This window comes from Gekko japonicus, unplaced genomic scaffold (assembly GCF_001447785.1).
Source record: "Gekko japonicus isolate JY-2015 unplaced genomic scaffold, Gekko_japonicus_V1.1 scaffold1379, whole genome shotgun sequence".
Classification (NCBI taxonomy): Eukaryota; Metazoa; Chordata; class Lepidosauria; order Squamata; family Gekkonidae; genus Gekko; species Gekko japonicus.
Genome location: NW_015163644.1, coordinates 303,828 through 326,652, shown reverse-complemented (window position 1 = coordinate 326,652; position 22,825 = coordinate 303,828). Strand labels below are relative to the sequence as shown.

The 22,825-nt window shown below is 40.6% G+C and overlaps 1 protein-coding gene across 1 annotated transcript in view; it reads left to right on the top strand.

Annotated features, from left to right (window-relative positions):
• The window catches only part of RTTN (rotatin), a 143,398-nt gene that overhangs the window by 19,001 nt on the left and 101,572 nt on the right, over nucleotides 1-22,825 (top strand). The window contains 10 exon segments of the mRNA XM_015407629.1: nucleotides 4,636-4,801; nucleotides 5,975-6,010; nucleotides 6,154-6,296; nucleotides 7,370-7,485; nucleotides 10,748-10,918; nucleotides 13,892-14,104; nucleotides 18,116-18,228; nucleotides 19,574-19,700; nucleotides 20,867-20,992; nucleotides 22,145-22,261. Of these exon segments, the coding sequence (XP_015263115.1) occupies nucleotides 4,636-4,801; nucleotides 5,975-6,010; nucleotides 6,154-6,296; nucleotides 7,370-7,485; nucleotides 10,748-10,918; nucleotides 13,892-14,104; nucleotides 18,116-18,228; nucleotides 19,574-19,700; nucleotides 20,867-20,992; nucleotides 22,145-22,261 (1,328 nt within the window).

Below are 22,825 nucleotides of genomic sequence, written 5' to 3'. Positions count from 1 at the left end.
GGGATGTCTTTCAAAATTCTAATAGTATTGTCCCCAATTTTCAAAGGTGACCCTGCAGTTGCTCTCAGGATAGAATCCCTCATGTGCCTCTTTGAAAATCTGATTATTATTTCCCCAGGCAGATTCTTCTTCTTTATGTATACGGAAAAGGACCTGTAGGCCACATCCATCTCACTCATAAGGTATTCCGCCTTGAAATCTGTCACTGGGGCCAATGCTTCACTCATTATTTGCTTCAGATTTTCACTTTGGATTCTGGGACACCTTGGAATCGGAGGACCAGGTTTGCCTTCTCCATTTGCAGCTGCAAAAGTTGTTCTTCTGTAGAAACTTGCTTCTTTTCCAGTTTTTGCACCTTTTTCTTCACCTTTTGAGTACTTTCACTTTCTCAGCTGTTTGCTCCGTAATCTTAAGAGTCTCGTTCAATTGTAACTGCTGAGTAGTGATGCTTTGGTTCATCGTTGACAACTGTTCCTTGAGATTTGTCATCTGGTCCAGCAGGGGGTGCAGGGATTCTGTATGGCATTGAGCTTTTGATGAATTGGGGTGATGATTTCCTTTAGTTCTTTTTTCATCTCTGTAAACATAGCTTGGATATCTTTTTTTGTTATTGAATCCTTGCATTTTCTTTTGCCCGTTTGGGATGTTCCTTCTTCATCTGTATCTGCTTCCAACGGGGGGGGGGGGCTTTTGGTAAGACTTTTGAGGAGGGCTTTTTGGGGGATGTCATCAGTATATTAACAACACTCAGGAAGTGGACCTACTTGATCCATTTTCTAGAGGCAGTGATGAACTAGTTGAGAGTGAACAAAAATTTATTTCAGACAAGAGGAGAGTGCAGTTAGTAGTGATTTCAGCTAACCTGGGTGATGGCAGTTCCCTATTTTTGGATTGAGTTTTAATCACCCTGAAGGCTCAGGTCCTGTGTGGTTTTATCAGTGTAAGCTTATCTGCCAACTGTAAACCATCCAGAAGAAATCTTACCTGGTTTAAATGGCACATTAGGTGATAGCTTGAAATTTAGATTAGTTGCCTTTTGAAAGCTTTGCCACCATTCCTTCAAATTATAAGCAGGTTGCCTAAAACCTGGGTGGCTTCCGGTTGTGCTTCCTGAAGAGCTAAGGTTTTTTCACTTTTATTGTCTGCTGTCTGTTCTTTTGGACTTGCTGGTTTGGATTTTGCTTTGCTTTTGTTTCAAGGCAGCTATTTTGGCAGGCTTGAGTTTCTTTTCAGGATGTTTTCTCTTCATTCATTCTGATAAGATGCTTGGCATACAGAGACTGAGCACCATCCTCCTCTTCTATAGCTGTAGTTTTCCAATGGCAACCTTTTTCATCTCATGATTTATTTATCTTATTGTTTATTATTTTCATTGGGTTTAATTTGGGTTTCTCATGAGAGGGTTCTATACTTTTGTTGGCATTATTACTGATATAATTTTAAGGATATACTTTAGAGTTAAGTATTTGGAAGTGGGTCAATGGGACTAAGAGGGTATTATTTTTTAATGACTTAACATCACCCCTTCCCAAACAAAGTAAAATAGATTATTATTTTGCCAGTTTCCTCTTTTTCTGTAACAAACAAATATAGTTGTTTTAACAATGATGTGCCAGCCCGTTCTGGGGATACTGTTGTGGAAGAACGAGCTCCTTCTTCTCTACAGAGACCAAGGAGGAGAAGGGGTTTTAGTTTGCCTAGTGATTATCTTCCTTGTGAGGATAAAGGAGTCTAGTGAAGAGCCTATGCTCATTGATCTTATTCCACTTTCTCAGCAAGTGACTGATCCTTCCTCATTCTCTGTTACTCATCAGATAAAGGCCTAAAAGGATGAGACAACTAAGGCAGGCATGGGATTTCACTTCAAACCAATGGAAACAAATCTGATTGAATCATTTGGGGCTTTACTTTTTGGTGAGCAACCCCACCTAATTAATAAATTGAAAACTCTTCAGAGAGCCTTGGAAAGTATCTCTTTTTCTTCGCTCATCTGAATTAGCCCAGTATCCTAGTAGTCAGCCAATAGTAGTGCTGGAGGACCCTACTGAGCTACTGGTGAAGCAAGGATTTCTAGTTCCTCTAGGCTACTATAAATGTTCTATCTGGGTTTGGGGGTTCTGGGATGGATGCTCAATAGGGTCATGTGGCCTTTTTTTTTGGTGCTAAACAGAATTTTTCTTTTCCACTTGAACTTAAGGTAATTGTTAAATAACCTAGGCCTGTAACTGGATAAACTAGATCTTATAATGATTCTTTCCAACAAATCCATGTCAGCCAATGACTGGAAAATGTCTCAAATGTACCAAAGGGACAGTATTTGAAACTGCTGTCCTGGACCATTGCTGGAGAGAAACTTAAAAGCTCCTCCCCAGAAATTAAAGAACTATCGGCACAGAATGACTTTGTTTCTTCAGGAGACCTGGGCTCTAGACAAAATCTTGTTTTTAGGGTTTCGTGCTATTCAGTCTGGTGGTAAAGGTATCTTTAGTTTGATATCACTGTCATTATGTCTTAAAAGCTTCCCACTTCCTAATTTCCTTCCTTGGGCATTAGCAGTTCTTATTGAGATTGGTCCCTTATTTTAAATACTTAGGGATCTGGTTTGACCAGAGATTAACTGGGTCAGTGCAAGCTGCTCATATTAAAAGATTGGCTACAGCGGCATCAAATATTATCTGTCGATTCTTCTGTTCATCTGAGGCTCAGTATATCTCAGCTACTATCAAACTGTTAAATGCCAAGGTGGCCGCATAAAGTTTATATGGGGCTGGTATCTGGATTGATAAAATAGGGGAGTCCTTCGATTCAGTTATTCTTGTTCCTACATTCCATCTTTGGAATTCCAAATTGTGTAGCTGGGGTAGCCCTCCAAGGAGCACTGGGACAACCATCTCTTGAAGCTCCAGCCTGCCTGAAGGCTTTTTCCCTTAAAGTTAAATTGTTACACTCTGACATCCAAGAGGGCTACCTCGGCTTAGTCAGAGAGGATTATTGAGTTTCCCACTGGGATAAACTTGTCGAGCAATGACTCCAGTTCCTCAGTCTTTCCTTGGACTCCCTTTTCTCAGTTATCAAACAGGAAGCCCTAAGAATAATCAAGAAACATCTATTTAAGTACCAGTATAACAGCACGAGCTGCGGTAGCTCAAGTGGTTAAGACGCTGAACTGCAGGCTGTGGAAGGTCGGTAGTTCAGCAGTTCGAGACCCGAGTGTGCTGCATGGCGGAATGAGCTCCCGTCTCTAGTTCCAGCTCCTGCCAACCTAGCAGTTCGAAAGCAAGAAATTGCAAGTAGATAAATAGGTACCACTTCGGTGGGAAGGTAACAGCGTTCCATGCGCCTTGGTGTTTAGTCATGCCGGCCACATGACCACGGAAATGTCTTCAGACAGTGCTGGCTCTTCGGCTTTAAAACGGAGATGAGCACCGCAACCCTAGAGTCGGATTCAACTGGCTTTCGAGCAAGGGAACCTTTATAACAGCACAATCTGTAGAGCACGACATGTTTGTTCTGCTCATTGTTGGTATTCTGTGACCTGGAGAGCTCCCCGGTTACTACTCATATTTGACTGTTCCTCGCTATAGGTGTGCCTTTATGTTGGCTTACCGTAATGCCCTGCCTTCTAGAGTTTTGCAAGAGAGGTATCTTAAGAGCCAGTTTGGTGTAGTGGTTAAGTGCGCGAACTCTAATCTGGGAGAACTGGGTTTGATTCCCCACTACTCCACTTGCACCTGCTGGATGACCTTGTGGGCAAGCCATAGCTCTGGCACAGCTGCTTAAAAAAGAGCAGTTTCTGTCAGAGCTCTCTCACAGGGTGTCTGTTGTGGGCAGGGGAAGGGAAAGGAGTTTGTAAGCTGCTCTGAGACTCCTTTGGATAGTGAAGGGTGGGGTATAACTTCAATCTCTTCTTCTTCTTCTAAGATCCATACTCTGATAGACTATACAACTATGGTGCAGGTTGCATAGACACCCTGTATCATGTGACCTTTGAATGTAATCTTCTTAGCCTAGAAATCATTCAGTTCTTCCCCTGTGCCCAGATATAGATCATATGGAGACATTACCTCTTTTATGAGAAGATAATAGCAGACCTATCATTCTTCTAGCTGTTCAGTTTTATGCATCTGTGATAGATTTTTGCAGCCGTTCAAATGGGGGTCTAGCTTTTTCTGTATTTTAGTCAACTGCTTAAAACTAATAAGTTGAGAAGCAGTACGAGGTAGAGAGGGTTAACTGCTTTTTGACCTGAGGCTTTTTCAGCTGGCAGAGCAGTCTCATTGTTTCCCCAGGTATGGTTCCATTATGTAAATCTGCTGCTGTTTTCTTCAAGTTATCTTATTTCCCCCCAGTTGTGCTGTTTTTAAAATGGAGAAGGGGAGAATGGCGTAAGCTGCTTTGGGTCTCCACTGGGGAGAAAGGTGGGATATAAATGAAGCAAATAAATATATTGTTCTGGTGTGTTTTTATCTTTGATTTTATTGAGGTGTAATTTGGTTTTGTAACGGAGGTAATTTTCCTGATGTAGCTGTTCAGGAGGTATTTTTTACTGAACATGAGCATGAAATATTTTAATTATTTCCATATTAGTTGTTATATGCTTGTGACAGACGTTTGATAGTATGTTTTTTATGTAAGGTACGGTCTCCCAGAATTCCTCAATGTCATACTCTCAAGAAGCCAGACAGTTCTCTCAGTCTCAGAATCCATCTCCTGGAAGTAGCAGCCCTCGACCATCTGTGATAGGGCGTACAGGTCAGCGCCCCAGAGGTGATGGTCAAGACTGGGATGCAGCATCTTCCAGGTGAGGCAGCTGATATTAAGGATTTGTTAGAGGGTGGGGAATTAATTTAATTTTGATAGTCTTGGGTAAGTGGGATATCTATAAGCCAGGCACAGACAGCATGCATCATCTGAGGCCAATTGTACATTCTGTGGCCTGGGTAGGTTATAGTAAGAATTTTAAAAAGAAAGATGCTAACGTCTTTGAAAGTATGCTTAAACCCTTACCCCATTCCATCAGTCCCTTGCAGGCATCAGGCTCATTCTGCTGCATAGGTGCAGAGATCTTTTCATGCAAACAGAAGTGTGGCGCTTTCTCTCCTTTTTGCATGAATGTCAGGCTTATAGATCCCATGCTTACACAATGCCCTGTGTTAGGGTACATGACTCTCATGACTTTATTGTTTCCCTTTGCTGCCTCTGCTACTATATTGTTGGAAGTGAAATCTGAGTGGAATGGCCACATGGTCTGCAGCACTGAGAGAGGGCTGGTAGAGGCCTTTCATAGGTGGCTGAAGCAATAACAACAACAAACAAACAAACACTGCAGCAAATTACTTGGAGATGCCTTGACTCATGTTGGTCAATAGCTAAAAAGTTAGCAAGCAGAAGGAAGCATGTGTAGTTAGGGGATGCCTTGACTCATGTGTACATCAGATCTTGGTCAATAGCTAAAATGTTAGCAAGCAGAAGGAAGCACGTGTAGTTTTCTGGTACCTTAATACATAACCCTTTTTGCTCATGATGTGAAGCAGTTCTGAATGTCACTGAATCTGACTTGGTATACAGTAGTAAAAGTGTCATCTTGTTAGTGTAGCATTAAATAGTGTCTATGCCCACCTCCAGATTGTGGTAGCAGCCCCTTTAGCTGATGTCATTGTTGCTATGCCTTTGCTTAATTTTATGATTCTCACCAGTGATATCCCATATGATCAGAAGTGTTGTGGGCTAGGCTTTTTGCGCAACTCATTTCTTGCATAAAGTCTTTATCGTGCTGTGGGAATTTTATGCTGTGGGTCATTGTTGGGGAAGGGGGGTAAGAAAGGGGTACTATGATGGGTATCTGACAAATCCCAACCTCCCAATCCCCCAAGAATTTGTCAAGCTGTGTTTTTCAAGGCAACTGGGTTACTGCTATCTGTGAGCAGTGGGATGTATTTTGTGTACTAATGTTGCTGTTGTTTCACTTTTGTAGTGGAAGCAGTGCTCATGCAAATGCCAACTCCAGAGTGTATTCACCTTTAGATATGGGCTATATGGACCTGCCAGAACTGGAAAATGAAAACTCTTTGGAATTACAATTCCAACAGCTTAGTCTTCCTCAGTTCAGTGTGGCTATCTTGGAATATGCTGTACCTCTTCTAAGAATTCCAGAGTTTATTCACCTTTAGATATGGGCTATATGGACCTGCCAGAACTGGAAAATGAAAACTCTTTGGAATTACAATTCCAACAGCTTAGTCTTCCTCAGTTCAGTGTGGCTATCTTGGAATATGCTGTACCTCTTCTAAGAATAGGTAACTGAAAGAGCGGGATCATGTTTTCCTTGCTTGTGGTAATCTGGGAGCTCTGTACCATTAGGAATCCCCCCCCCCCCAAAAAAAATGAATATTTTTGTAAAGAAACTGTTAAAATGCTCTGTAGAGATACATGAAGTAGGGATAGGCAGTATATGAGCTGATTTGGCTGCATTAAATGTTAGGAAGCCAAATGTCTTTGTCTTAGAAAAACAAATGCAGCTTGTTGGTCTCATGGAAAAGACTGTCTGGGAATCCATTAACAATAATCATTAAGGATGGGCAACAAAGAGCCAAGGAGGAAATGCCAGAGTTTTATGTTATCTGGCTGTAACATTTGTGTATGGTATTTTGGAAATAAACAGCTGCCTGTCCTGGTATTCCTGGCAGCTACCAAACTTGTTGAACAGCCCCAGACTTATATAGCCACTGCTTATACAGAGTAGACCAAGCTGCCATTTTAAAGGAAAAAATTCAATTGGCTGCCATTTGTTTTTAAAGCAAATGCCTTTGTTCATTTAGCTGTCATGATTGATAAACAAGGTAAACAGAATAAGAAGCAAAAGGTGGGTGTGGCTGGATGACCACACTTCTGGTAACATGGGGGTGTGGCCTAATATGCCAATGAGTTGTGATGTCAGGGGTGTGACCTAATATGCTAATGCGTTTCTGCTGTTGGGTGTGGCCTATTATGCTAATGAGTTCCTGCTGGGCATTTTGTACAAAAAAAGCCCTGGTTGGCTGTAATATAGTGACATTAAATAGCTGTCATGTTGCCTGGAATACTATCAAAAGGAGTGGAGATCTGAACTAGAGGGATCCTCTTAATACTTGGAATGGTTCTAAATTTGTCAGTCTATGAGTTATCAAAGCCTTCCCTTTATCAAGAAAATATATATATAATTCAAAGGTTTTCTAAATTGCTAGGAATAAGTGGGATTAGATGCTGAGCACTGACATAAAATGCAAGAAAGAGATGTTCAGAATTCCAGTAATACTTGTTTCAAATTCCTGTCTTGAATGCTTTGTAGCGAGGAAATTAAGTTCTCTAACCTTCCCATGTGAATTCTTAGGTAGCAAGAGAATGATCATGCAGGTCCTCGAGTTGCTTGCTGAAGACCTACTGCTTATTGTGGATGCTGTATCAGAAAACGTTTGGGAAGAAAGCAGTCTCTTTGGGCTAGAACTTGTGAGTGTTCCAAGATAAAGATGTATAAAAATCTGCTTTTGTTAAAAAGGGATAATCAATTAAAATTTCTAGCCTATATCTTATCAAGAATTTGGAATGGGAAATCTTGTTACAATGCATAAAATATTTGGTTGTTGGGACCGCAGTCCTGAGGGTTGAAGTGGTTGCCATCTCAAACTTCTATCAAGGTGTGCTAGAAGGATGTTCTCCTTCAAGGTACTAGAAGCCCAGCTGATACTCTCCACAGAGGACTTTGGAACCTTCCTCCCAGGGAGATGGGGAGACAGGACTGCATTTATCAGATGCGTAGTGCTGCTTGGGAGGGCTTTCTTTTTCCTATATATTTCATCAGAGTGGCAAAGAGGCTCTGCGTCATAGGTAGGTGCTAAGGATATTCTTAGAGCCATCCTTGGAGAAAAGCACATTTTCTTCTTGGTTGTCTGTTGGTTGCTTGTTATTTCAGAAGATTTGTTGTTTGAGTATTTAAGACTATTATATAAGGTACCTTTGAGCTAATTGGAACTGTGTGTGTGTTAGGTGTGGCCATGTCACTTCTGACCTATGCCGACTCTTTGAATGAATGGCCCTGACTTGGGTAGCTCAGGCTAGCCCAATTTTGTCAGGTGTTGGAAGCTAAGCTGAATCAGCCATGGTCAGTACTTGGATGGGAATTAACACAGAGACTACAGACTTGAATCCCTTTAGGAGGAGTACACGTGCTTGAATGCTACATCTTCTCTGTGTTATGTGCCATCAAGTTTCTTTTGACTTATGGCAACCCCATTAATTAGTGCTCTCCAAAACGTTCTGTCATTGACAGCCTTGCTGAGATCTTGCAAACTGAAGGCCATGGCTTCCTTTATTCAGTCAATTCATCTCATGTTGGAGCCTTACTTTTTTCTTACTGCCTTGTACTAACCAGAGCTAATTCAAATCAGCTAGGAATTTCTTTTGCCTGAATTAACAGAGCCACTGGAACTTTCTCTAACTCTATTTGGAACTCTTCATATGTAACTGGAAGTAAAAATTTTTAGCTCAAAGGACAATTTGTGCAGCTTCTATAACTTTGGATTCGTTCAAGAAATAACTGAATTGAAGGTTGACGTTTATGAGATTGAAGATTGGCAGTTCATCTCTCTGGAACCTTAAAAAGTGAAGCTTTGATTGAGAGTCTCACGTTAGTGAATTTATCTGTTTTGATCTATTAGCACATTATAGGTATATTAGTGTTTTCTAATTAATGCTTGGCTTGTTTAATGTTTCATGGTTCTGTTGTGAGTTGTGTGAGTTATTTAGGGATTCCTCCCCTTGGATGCACACATTAATGTGGTGAGGGGGCTTGTGTGTGTCAGTGAAGCTGAGAGCAATACCATAAGGGGTCTAAACTTCTAGGAGTCACTCAAGGCAGAATAGTCGCAGCTGAGACACCAGACTAAGAGGCATCCGCCCTCTTCAGGGATTGATGGCCACATCAGCAGAAGAGAACACAGTTTCAGTGGTGATGGGTGGCGGAGGGATCCTTAAAGGGTAGCTACTGGGCAGCAGCAGCAGTGGAAGGTGACACTGGCAGTGGATCATTCGTAGACAGCAGCTGTGTCACTTCAGCTAACCCCAGTTAGTACTTCGCAGAAGAAGGCAATGACAAACCACTTCTGACCAACTCTTACCTCAAAAACCCTATGATGAGACAATCCAAAACGAAAAAAGAATTGTGCTGGAAGATGGAACCCCTTCAGGATAGATGCCACTCGGCTACTGAGGAAAAGCCGAGGACAACTGCGTCTAGTGCTACTCTTAATGATGCAGCCGAACTAAAGCTGAAAGGATGTTCAGTTGTTGATGTGAATGGATGTAAAACGAAAGTCCAAAGCTGTTTTGACACATGTAATAGGAACATGGAATGTGGGAAGTATGAATCAAGGTAAGCCTGAAATAATAAAATTAGAAATGGAACATTTAAAACATTGCAATCCTGAGAATAAGTGAACTAAAGTGGACTGCATTAGGACATTTTCAGTCAGAAAATTACAAAGTGTTTTACTTGGGAAATGACAAAGCACAGAAGAAAAGGAGTTGCTCTAATAGTGAGGAAATATGTAGCATAGGCTGTCAGGGGCCATAATAGAAAGTCTGACTGAATAATATCAATCAAACCTCAGGGAAAGCCTGTCAATGTAACCGTCATTCAAGTTTATATCCAAACTGCTGATTTTGGTGAAGAACAGACTGAAAGTTTTTATGCAAATGTCCAGGAAGAAATTAATCACACATCTGAGGAAGATGTGCTGAAAATCATAGGTGACTGGAAAGCAAAAGTAGGAAGCAAACCAGAATCAAATATTGTTGGAAGATTTGGGCTAGCACAAAATGAATCAGGACATCGACTCATAGAATTCTGTGAAGACAGCAATTTGTTCATTGCAAACACATTTCGGGCAACCAAATGGACGATTGTATACGTGGACATCACCAGGCAGCCAATATAGAAATCAAATAGATTACATACTTGGAAGCAGAAGATGGAGAAGCTCTATTCTCTCTGCTAAAACAAGAACAGGAGCCAGTTGTGGTACAGACTATGAAATACTGAAAATTAGAATAAAGCTGAAGAAAAACACCAAAACCTTCATAATAGTGCCAAAATACAGTCTAAGGAATGTTCCTGAAAAGTTTAAAAACCGTGTAAAGAACAGATTTTGGATTATTAAATTCAAGTGAATGTGAATCAGGAGAACTATGGGTTGAAACCAGAGGTATTATCAAGGAAGAATGCACAAAGACTATTCCTGTAACCAAAAGAAAAACCTTGATAGATGATGAGATTTCCTAAAGGTAAGAAACAAATTAAAAGGTGACATAAACAGAATCAAAAGTCTAAATGCAGAGTTCTAGCAACACACACATAGAGACAAAGAGAACTATTATAATAACCAGTGTAAAGAAATAGAAAAGAATGAGAACTGCCAGCTATTCAAGTTGGATTCAGAAAAGGAAGAGGCACTGAATTTATATTGCAATTTTATGAAGGGTTTTCTTAATGGAATACTATCTCAATTTTGTATAGCCAGCTTTGTTTTCCATACAGATGTCAGACATTGAAGCTAAAGTAGCTTTATTTTAGAATTTCTTATGAACCTGTAGAGAGTAGCTTATCTTGGGCATGTTTATCTTATAAGGGTAGCACAGTAACAACTGGATGTATTCTTGGCTTTCTTAATTTTTGTTAAGGAACACTAAATGACCATTTTCTTTCTATTTGCAGAAAGAAAAGCTGCTTAGAGTCCTGGATTCATTGGGTGAAACCATTTCTTACCACCAAAGTAATGTGGGCTCAGGGGCAGCAGATGCTCTTATATTACACCACAGAATGATGTTTATTAGTGTTTCACTTTTCACAGTTCGACTGCTGCAAGTGCTTCTCCCTGTGGAAAAGGTAAGAGGCCATTTTCCCTACCCACCTATGTGTTCAAGTCTACTGTAAAAACAAGCAACATATGTTAACAGTAATTTTTAAAAGTGCCCTTTTGAGATATGTGTAGGTAGCCCTGCATTTGGATCTGTCAAGCAGGGATTCAGCCACATAACTCTTTTAAGTGTAGTATGTAATTTTAATTCTCACTTAGAAAATATTATAAATGTAAAAATCTTTCATTTTGGAATATTGGGTGTGTGCAATTTTGAGAACCATGTGAATATTTGGAACTATTAGAAAACTTATTTAATGGGATATTTCCTTGTAGATAGGGTTCACCTCAATGGAAGTGTGTTTTGAGTTCAGGGGCAACCCAGGGGCAAGAGTGAGTATTCTAAGGTGGGCATCAGTGGGGCCTGTTTTATAGGCGTAGAGTTGTCAAGTGCATTTTTTAAATTCATGAAAAACATTTGGATCCATAAGTTATATTTATTGCTTGTGTGTTTCGGAGTACAGTGAATGGTTTGATTTCTAGTATGGGTATATAATTTGAAGTGTTCCATTTTGTTCAACAAGAAGAGGACAAAGGGCTGCACCAGTTGGAGGAAGGAGATGAAGCAGTGCTTCATTCTTTGTCTTTTTGCTCCGTTTTATTCAATCCATTATCTCAGAGTTTCCAGTTATGAATGTCTAAATAAATCTCTGCCATATTTTATTCTTTGTGTCAATTATGCATTATCGCAATGCAATTTTTATAACGTGGACTAAATTGTGTAATGTTACTGCAATTTTATAAAGGACTGGTAAATGTAGGTTTGATACTCTGCCTGCCATCTGGTGGTTAAACAAAAGTGCAATGGTATCGTCTGATTTATACTTCAGTTAGTCTAGTTCCGATTTAGGATTGTTTCTCACAGTGTCTCGTCTGTGCAGAAATAATGGTAAAATATGTGAAATAGGCTGTACTTCCCATGCAGCCGTGCTGTTATCTGGGCAAATAAAGATTTTGTTTGTTGATATAGTTCGGTAATTGATGAGGGTCAACAGTTGTTTAACTAATGAGGTTGGGAACATGCTGTTTTTGGTGTAGCTGGATGAGAGGTTGGTTGTACTGATGCATTCCATTCTTATTGAACCAGAGTCCGGTGCAGTCATAGTGCTTAAGTGTACAGGCAGCCATCTTAAGACATTCCCAGATGAAATTATTTATATAGACCAATTTCAGTTTGGGGCTTCTGGTCTGGTTTTGGGACTGAAATTGCCATGACCATCTGGCTTGGAAGTCCTTCACTGGGAGATAGACAGGGAAATTCAACAGGAGACATCACTAAGTTCTACTACTGCTGACTATGTGATCTGGAAATGCTATCATGATGAAAATGGAAGCCACTGTACTCCAGTGGCTTCTGCCCTGTTGCTTATGGATGTGATACTGGTGTCTGCAGCACAAAGGTTACTTTCTGGCTTTGGTGTGCCTGCCTCCCATGTCCCCTTCAGTAAAGTAAGGATTTTGGCATAGTTATCTGTACTGTTGTAATAACAAAGCTCAATTACTCTAATAGAGGGGGTTAAGGCTCTAGAGGGTCAAACTAGTTCAGAACACTGCTGCCAGGTTAACTAGCCTTACATGACTTACAGTGCAATTCTGTGCAGAGTTAGGCCAGTCTAAGTCCACTGAAATGAATGGTCCTAGAGTAACTCTCTTAGGATTGCAAAATACTACTTTTTCCTATGTGAGTTGTACAGAAGTTGAGCACTTTCACTTTCAGGTCTAGGTGGGTATTCACTGGAGGTGGAGTGTTATCTGTGATTGTACTCCAGCAATGGGACTGTCTTCTATGGCAGGTTTGTCTGGTGTCATCTTTGTTTTAAGTGAGGCATGAAATCTGTACACCCTTGAGGTGGTTAATATTTGGTTTTGAGTAGTGATGAATTCTTGTTGCTCTGTGAGCTAACTTCTGAAGGCTGAATGTACTAGTTTTTATTGCTGTTGTTCAATTTTGGTTGTTCTGAATTGTCGTATGAGAAATATAGAGGCTTGTTTTATTTTGTATGCTGTGTTAAAGGTCTTCCTAACCTGTCTTGGAAGCTCTCTCAGCCCCACCTACCTCACAGGGTGTCTGTTGTGGGGAAGGGAAGGGAAAGGAGTTTGTAAGCCGCTCTGACACTCCGAGTGAAGGGCGGGGTATAAAGCCAATCTCCTCCTCCTCCTCAAAAAATTAGAGTAATCCTTAAGCAAATTCTAAAAGAGTATAACCATATTTTTTCCCCTCATGGAAACTCAAGGTAGCTAATGAGTATATTAAAAAGTTCCTTCAAATAACTTTTAGAACACTTTTTAATGATACAGTTTAATACAGAAGACACTTGATGATCAGTCAGTAAAAATAATGCTAGGTGACATATCAACAACACTAGGTGCAGATAAGGCCTTTTTTAATGGAAAGCTTAGTAATTTGCATAACACTGCAGAGTCCTGTCCATATCATCTTTCTGAGGGTTGGAAATTGGAGCCCTTAGATATTCTTATGTAGGAGGGAAGTGAAAGAGAGAATGCTGTCCCTTAATTTAAGGCCCAGAACATATAAGGTTTATCTTGAATTGTGCTCAGAGTTCACAAATAGCCAGTGTAACAGCATGTTGTATGCATTCTTGGTGAACTAGCACCTTAATGAGACACACTACCACAGTTTCTGAACTCTTTAAGGGCAATTCCCCGTGCTCTGTCGTGTAAAAACTCTGAGTTACATAGTGCATCAATAACAACCATGACCTCTTACTAGACAGCTTCATCCTCTTGGATCGTTTATTTGTTCTGAATTCTATATACAAGTTTATGAGATCTGCAAATCAATTTTCATAGGGTTTTTTCTTTGAGGGAATTGTGTATGTGTTAAAAGGCTGGCAAATTATCAAATGTTAAAAATAAATAGCTAGTGCTTGTCTTGTCTTTAAATACCTTCTCCTCTATTATTTTCTGTTTTCTTCCTTTAGGCCAGCAAAGTTTTACCAGAAAGTTTACTGGATGCTTTATTTGTCCTTTCTGTGGACATGGCTTTCTGTCTGGAATATCCAAGTATTCACAGCTCAGTCACAGCCTATTTGGAACAAATGAATTCAGAGAACTACAGAACTTATAAGCAAACTTCAGAGGTTGTCTATTCAATTGAATGTACCTGTAACTTTATGCTGGATGTTGACAAAGAGGTAGGAAACATCTAAACATGGTAACAGAGATGGTTCAGTGTTGAATATTTGTACGCATAAACTTTGCAGTGTTGTATACAATTATTGTTTGACTAGTGTACTAGTAGGACAATTTCTGTTTAAAGAATACTCTCTCCAGCCCCACCACAACAACCGCCTCAGTTGATCCAACACTTACTTTTGACCTTTTCTTGGAAGTTCAAAAGCTGTACTTCAACATGGTAAAAGAGAGAGAAATTCTGTGATGTAGTAGTATAAGTTAAATACCTGAGCACATTTTTAATGCATCAAGTAATTTTAAGGTGACAGCTGTGTATGATTAAACATATTTTGTAAATATATTTTACAAAACTTACTGTATGTGGAAGAAACCGATACCATCAATGTTAATTTCAGCAGTGTTAATTGCTGACAAGGCTTCATTGACTTAGTCACAGTAGTTATTTGTATGCCCAGGGGTATAAGGACTTCTGGCCATTCTAAATCTTTTTTCTTTCATAGATAGTGAGGTTCTGTGTATTTTGGAGTAGGTGGGAGAGTGAGTTATGACTTGGGTTTTTTGGGGGGCGGGGAATCTCTTGACTTAGTGAATGCATGGATTTTGCCAGCTGTGTTTAAAAGCATCTTCAGGTTCTTTACATATCAATATAATTGCTTTGTAGTTTATGATTTCCTTAGCAGAGGGGATTACTGGGGGGGAAAACCTAGTGTGACTAGTTTCTGACAATGAAATTCTTGGTCCTGACGAGGGGTTCTTAATTCAGTAGTCACACGGAGGCAGTGATAACTTTCTAAGACAACTACAAAACTTGCAAAAGCATTCTTCCAAGCCCCTTCTCTATAACACCTTACCAGCTTATGCCATCTTTACATCACCTCCATTCCCACCAATTTCATAGCATAGCAGCTCAATACATCCACTCATCTGCAGAGGTTTGTGAGTGTAGCCATTAGTGTACTGCACGTGTCTAAAAATGTGTTCCCACATTCTTGGGGTCTTATCTATTGATAAGAAGCTATGCTCAACTTGCTGAAATGGCTTCTACAGTTGCCTGTTATTCTGCCAACTCCTGAGGTACAGAAGTTCATTCCTCAGCAAGCAGACGAAGCAGCACTATAAAATGGCATTAGTCAAGGTAAAGGACAATTTTTCCTTCATTTTTCCTACCATAGTGTCTCATTACAAAGTAGTGATTTAAGACAGCTCTGACATACATATGGAGAACCTGAGAAGCCTTCTACAGAATTTCTTGACTTGTGCATTGTAGCATTGTGAGCTTTGGTTCCAGGAGAAATAATTTGCCTGAAGAATTTCTCAAAACATGCAACTTTTGCCTGGGAGGCGTGTTGCATGACGTTTGCTGCACCTTTTTTCTGAAAGCAAGACAGCCTACAACATTGAATCCTGTCTGCATATTCGTCTCTACAAGATTTATATTGTCATATTCATTTGTAATTGTTATCAGTGCACTATAATCATTAGGTTGCACTGGGGTCTTTACTGTATATTATAAGTATATAATCGAATAATGAAGTTATAGTAGCATATCAGAACTGTGTGTTTTGTTTGAACACAGTGATTTTCCACATTTACTCAACCTTGCTGTGTTTCCCGTGTGTTTGCTGACATCCATATGGCCTGACTGTTTGTGATGTTTTGCCATATAAATACTGTGTGTATAACCGAACGATCGGGGAATACTCTTCATGGTAGTGCATCGCATCAGTCAACAATATTTATTTATTTTGATATTTATACCGCGCCTTTCTCCCCAGTGGGGGCCCAAAGCGGCTTAAGTTTATTCCCCCCCTCCATTTATTCTCACAACACCAACCGTGTGAGGTAGGTCGGTAGAGAGAGTGGCTAGCCCAAGTCCCTCAGCAGGCTTGCATGGCAGAGTGGCAATCTGAATCCGGGTCCCCCGCGCCCCCCTCCCGATCCTACTCTGACTATGACATCACACTGACAGGCAACTATTGTAGGGGGAAGTGCTGATCTGTTAGAAACCACCCCAGAGAACAGCAGCACAGCAAAACGTTACTATTTTATTAGGACCAACGAAAGCTGTCACAAAGCAGTGAGCAAGTTTTTGCAAGCTCCCCAGTCAGCCTGAACTGTTGATACACAAGGGAGGGGTGGGAGACAAAAAGATGTTTCAGGGCATAATGGAAACAGCCCAAAGTCTGCGGTGTGTTGCCTTCTTGAAATGCCGACAAGGAGGTGCTGTAGATGCAGTTAGATCATGGTGCTGCTTGCAAAGCAGCTTTCAAGAGGCACCGGAGTCTACTGGGATCACTTTGAAAAATCATTTACAGTGGTTTATGTTAAAGGACAATCCTGACCCTTCCCTCAGGTTCCTGGGCTGAGCCAGCAGTAAAATATAATATTGACACAGGGTGGGACAGCCAAGGTTCTTCAGGAAAGAAGAAAACAGACCACTAGGGCTGTTTGATCAGAAAGGGAAAGGAATATGGAGGGAAAATCTTGCCTCAGAGGGAGGGAAGCGGGCGGGAGCCATCACAGGGTCAAACAGAAAAGATCAAAAATGTTGCACTGTTGCATCAATGAGTTTGACTGCAAGGGTAGGGCTTAATCAAGGCGTTTGAGAGAACCATCCATTACTCCATGATATTGCATCAATAGACCTAGGGTTGCTAACCTCCAGGTGTTCCCTAGAGTTCTCCCAGATTAACGACTAATCTCCATACTACAGAGATAAGTTCCCAATGGGAAAATGGTAGCTTTGGGTGGATGCTATCTTGAACATTGGATAGACATCCTTGCTGAGCTCATTCCCTTCTCTAAACTCCACCCTCCCTAGGCTCCACCCCAAAATCTAAATTTCCCAACTAGGTTTTGGTTCTCATTCTTTTTGGCATGATGACCCACAAGTCCAAATTTACTTGGTGTGATGACCAATGCTCTAAGCTGTGGATTCTTGTGAGCAAGAATTCTACTTTGTGAGCTACTGGTATTAAAGTTGTGAGCGAGCGATAGGGGTGCCACATCAATTAGTTTGCTCTGGAGCCATCCTCCCTGAGCTAAGAAAGAAATGTGTGGGCTGGAGGCTTAAAAAACTGTGAGCTAGCTCACACTAACACAGCTTAAAGGGAACACTCGTGACAACCTACTTAAAATTTAAAATACATGTAAGGTAAAGGTTTCCTTTGCTCAAAAGCTAGTCGAATCCGACTCTAGGGGGCAGTGCTCATCTCAGTTTCCAAGCTGAAGAACCAGCACTGTCCAAAGACTTCTCCATGGTCACGTGGCCAGCATGACTAAACACCAAGGCACATGGAACACTGTTACCTTCCCACTGAAGCGGTACCTATTTATCTACTTGCAATTTCTTGTTTTCGAACTGATAGGTTGGCAGGAGCTGGGGCCAGAGACGGGAGTTCACTCCATCACGCAGCACTAGGGTCTCAAACTGCTGAGCTGCAGACCTTCCTGTCTGCAGCTTCAGTGTCTTAACCTCTGAGCCACCATGCCCCCCCCAAACCCCCACATGTACAAATTAATAAAACTTCAAGAACCTTTGACCCAGATTTACAACCAATGTTCTTTCTAAGCTGTGGAGTCCTGTAAGCAAAAATTCTACTTTGTGAGCTACTGGCAATAAAGTTGTGAGCAAGTAATTTGGCTGGTGCATAAATTAGTTTGCTCTGGAGCCATCCTTCCCGATCTAAAACAAAAATGTGTGAGCTGGAGGCTAAAAAACAGTGAGCTAGCTCACACTAACTCAGCTTAGAGGGAACAGTGTTTACAACCTGTGCTACCTGCTTTTGGATCAGCACCCAACTGTTGGGATTGGGAAGCACTGATCTGGGGCCGTTTCAATGAAGCTAGTAGATGCATGCGGATTATATTGGTATTTATATTCCATATGATTATCAGGCTTGTATGTTGAGCATTTGTGTGGCTGAAACATTACTCTTAGGTTATGAACTGTTCATGTAGGTTGCTCATATCACATCTTATATATTATGTCTCTGTATTTACTCGTTTAGGGAGAAAAGAATCTTTTTGATTTATTGGAGCTGGCAGAACAAGCCCTTAAAAGTCTTCCTTATCATCAGTACTTTCCCCTTCTCCAGAAATTTATCAAAATTTGCTCAAATGTGTAAGTATGTCACTTTTTCTTATCTGAGGGAGTATTTTCTTTCGCTTATAACCTCGTGCCACTGCTGAAGATGGAGAATGGGAGTTCAGTTAACTGCTTGTACTCAAGATATTCATTTTAACTTTACCCAACTAAAATTTATTTATGTATATGCCAACACTTTGTCAGGAACAAACAGTTCTGGGTGTTTTGTACAGTGCCATCTATTGGACATGGCTTTACATAGTAGCATAAAGAAAACTCAGGCCTCTGCCCCAGGAACTGGAAAATTAAACTTGAACATGAGAGGAGACAACCGATGGGAAAATGGCTGCAGAAGCTAGAATATTTCAGCCCAGTCCTAAACATGTTTGTTAAGAAATAAGTGTCATGGGCTCAATGAATCATAGTACTTGTTAAGTGGACTGGGAACTGAAGTCATAAGCAGCAATGCAAGTTACAACTAATAAAATAAAATAGCAGGTAACTAAATAAGTTATGAAAACCCCCGAGCACTTGCTTCCCCAAGGAAATCTATTTTTAAAGTAATGATACGATCTTGTATTGAAATCTTTATTTAGCTCATTTTGACCAAAGCTTAGCAGAACAATTTAGAACAACGAAGTGATATTACATAAAACTAAAACCGATCAAATTACATAGCAAAGTACATAAAGGATGACCACATCCCTAGGAACATAAAATCATAATGGATCATTACAGATATTTCTCTAATGTATCAGAGAAATAACTGTAGCTAAATATTTTGCAACTGGATAGGTTATTTTGGGATCAGAATCAGCCAATAATTGTGATACCACCCAAATCTCTGTAGGTAGATGCTACTTAAGCAAAATCAGGCAAATCCAGATGGACCTGGGTATTAACCAATGAGGGCAGAAAACAGATGATCCAATGTCTCAGTCATTCAAGATACACAATCACAAAGCCGTACAGAGAATGCAATATTCGTGAAATGTCCCATTAACTCTGTAGACAGGAAGGTTACAAATGTAGGGATTATAAGAGAGATATGCAGGTAAAGCCATAGGGGGCTGTATCCCTAGTGCAAGAGTAGAACATACACACCTTGCCCGAGATGATGTACTCGCCTGGTCAAGATTAGATGCCCTCATCATGATGAGTCTCAAAGCTTCATCATAAATTGTATTATTCAGCATCATGGAGAGTAATTCCAGCAGTTCAAGCTTATTATCTATACATCTTTCCCAGGTACTTCTAAAGTTATCCTCCTTTAGTAAATCCAAGAGACCTCCTAAGGAATTAGATTACAAGAAGAAAGCCTTCAGTCTTAATTTGAAAGTAGCCAGGCAGGCCCTCAAATCAAAATTATTTCTGTTTGCAGATGGAAGTCTGCTCAGGCTAGCCCATTCCTGCGTTCTGAGAGTCAGAAGCTGCTCCTTCATCTGTTGTCCCATCCTGTGCTGAATGTAAGAAGCAAAACCTATAGCTGCTGTCTTGAAATGGTTAAGGTTAGTGTTTAAAGTGACCTGTGGCTTGTGCCGAACCAGAGAAATATTTCTCATTAACTGTGTGTTCACTTGCTTTTGCATTTAATAATCTTTCAAGGGAACACTCTTTGAGAAAAGCTGCCTTAGTAGTATTCAGCCCTGTAGCTAGGGTTTTTTGGGGGGAGGGGGTCTTGGGGGGGCCACTAGCTAATTAAATCAAAGGCTCCTGGGCAAGGGGGGGGTCTGCTTGGCGCGCACCCGCACAGCCCCCACTAGATCAACGTATCCCCAGACATTTGAGATTATGCTCATGCCCTTCCGAGTTAATAGAGACCCTCCCCCATATATTATTTCATTGCTCCCACTATTCAGAAGAAAGAGCCCTTTTAATTATGCCTCTATTAAGGTCATTTAGGTTTAAAGGACAATTAGTATTTCAGTCCGAGGAACTTTTGCTGAAACACCTACTCGAGGACAAATCCACGGTTATTTCAAGGAATGTTGCTAAATTTCTTTTTATTGCAACTATAAAGCGCAAGAACTTCCTTAATACTCCTTGAGATGTTTTTTCTCTGTAATGCCTTACGACATTCTGGAGACTGTTTTTGACTGTATGTTGTTTGATGGGTCTTCGACCGTAATAAACTGATTGATTGATTGCAGTGGAGGGAGGGGGGCTGGGCCCCATGTTAGCTATGGGCCTGGTAGTATTGGGTTGATATTCCAGGATTTGCTACATGAGTTGTAATTTCTCCTGTGTATTTGTAGCTATTGGTTAAGAGGGGATGTGTTTACTGGATAGCGTTCTTCTCTGTCTTCCCACTGAATTATCTTGATTTGTAGTTCCTTTCAGTCAATATAAATGGCTTTTCACTCATGGTAGAGAAATAGGGCCATCATGGAGAGCCTGTGTGAACTAGTTTTTGACTCAGATGAAAGTGACTAGGATTTGCATTCTTGATCAGGTGTTGAAGCTTACTTGATGACCTTGGGACAGTCCACTTTCATCCTTGTCTACTTTGTTGAGTGGAGGAACCTTTCCACCCCATGAACTCCTTGAAAGAAGTTGTGAGATATTTGTAAGCTAATATGTAATGCCTGACTTGTGCTCAATCCATGGAACATGAAGGCAGTACTGGTTACAAAACTGACTTGATAACACAAACATCTTTTTTTTTTCTCTTCAGGAATGCTTAGGCATTCATAATATTGCTAAACCTACATCTTCAGTCTGCCATGAAATACATTTCTTGCTTCATCCCAAAGTTCTCTATGAAATCTGTAGTTTTGGCCTTCAAGACTCTCAACATGAGGTACCGATTTTTGTACATTATAATTGAGTTGACCTGTATGTTAAAAGGAATTGTTTTCTTCAAAGAAAGAATTATTACAGGCAGTATTAGGAGAAGGCTGTCAAGAAAGAGTTGTAATAACATTTTGATGGAAGTACTGTTTCACCAGCAAAGGAGAGCTGTGACATTCGTTGGCCCCAAGTGTCATTCAGAAGATTTAAGATGGAGGAAGGAGCCTGACAAGGAGTTCATCCATTGCTTTTCTGTAGTCCCAGCATCTGAGGGGTTTGGAGGAGGGCACTGAAGATGAAAAGACCCCCATAAACACTAAGTAGGGCCAATATGTGTCTGCCGCCTTTTACCCTGTTAGAGACTGTCTGAAAACACTTTGTCTTTGAACACAGTTGCATGCTGTCTTTGACATACAGAAGAACAGGTTTATTCATCTAGGGACTTCTGCAGTTGTAGAGGCTATATGGAGACTAGGGGAATTGGTGGTAATTATGGAAGGAAACTAGAAACTTGCTGTTTACCACTGAGCTGCTTGCCTTGAAATGTTTGCTAGCCACATAAACTTTTTGTCTAAGGTATGGAAAGGCAGTCAGGAAAGAGTTGCTCAGTGCCACTTAAGCACTCTTTTTGCTTTTTAGCCTTCAGCAGAAGTTTCTAAAACCTTTTGAACCTTATTTTCGATCTTGAGTACTAGACACCTCAAAGCTGAGATTTCTTAGGGGTGCAACTCTGTTCTCAGCAAGAAACTTGGAACATGAAAACACAGAAATATGGCAGTTCTGCTGAAGCATATTCCTATAATGTTCCTGTTGCTCCATGGGGAGCAAGCAAAGGCAGCCTTCTATCCCTGCTACTTTTCCCTCACCTTATATGCTGTGAATGTATTACCTAAATCTTTTCTGTGGGGGTGGGGTGGGGCTAGGTTTATCCGTCCTTTTCACTGATGTACCATATGCAATTCTTACATTCTACTTGAAGACTATTTGTTGTGAACAGACAGGAGGCTCATTACAGTATTTCACCACAGCCATTGTTTTCTTTTAAAGCACAAGAACTATTTGGTGTGCAGTCCTGAGGCACAGCCTAATTTCTGTTTCTGACATCAACAAATTGGCTTAGCTGCTCTTTATTGCTCTCTCTTACCTTCTCTCGTTAAAGCAGGTATCCTCAGCTGCCACATTTATGCTGATGTATCTTCTTCAGGGCCGATTGATGATGGCACCAATGACCTGGAACAAGTTTATTGAGGCCCTCTATCCTGTTGTTCCAATTCTTCAGGTAATCTCAGGTTTTCGAAGCACAGTTTATCTTGAAGTATACTTAATTGCTTTGCCAATAGGAGCGCCCTGGCATTGCACAATGGGGGGAAAATATATGAACATGGCAACCAAGCAAATAAGGGGGAGAAGAGTAATCGATGAACCTGTTTGCAGGTGTTATGGGTGAATACTGGGGAGCTACATAGCATTAAGTTTCTTAAAATAGGAAAGGCCCACAGATGGGTTCCCCCCCCTAAACAATCTGTCATTCCCATTCTTCCTAATCTTCTAAATCCTTGTTGATGATGAGTCATGTAAGGAGTCATGATTTTCTCATGCCTTTTGAAGTTTCTTGACAGTTGAATCTGCTTTGGAGTTATTGCTTAAATAATACACACATAAGTTTCCCGCCTACTTTACAGCTATGAGAATATCATCAGGGAGAGTTCATAGTAGTTCTGAGTCAAAACAAGTTATGCAGCATCTTGTCCCTTCGTGACATACATCCTTCCCTACTTCTTGGTGGGTTTTGCATCCGCTTGCTAAAGTGTGTAAAATTTCAAGTGGGTAAATTTCATGGTGG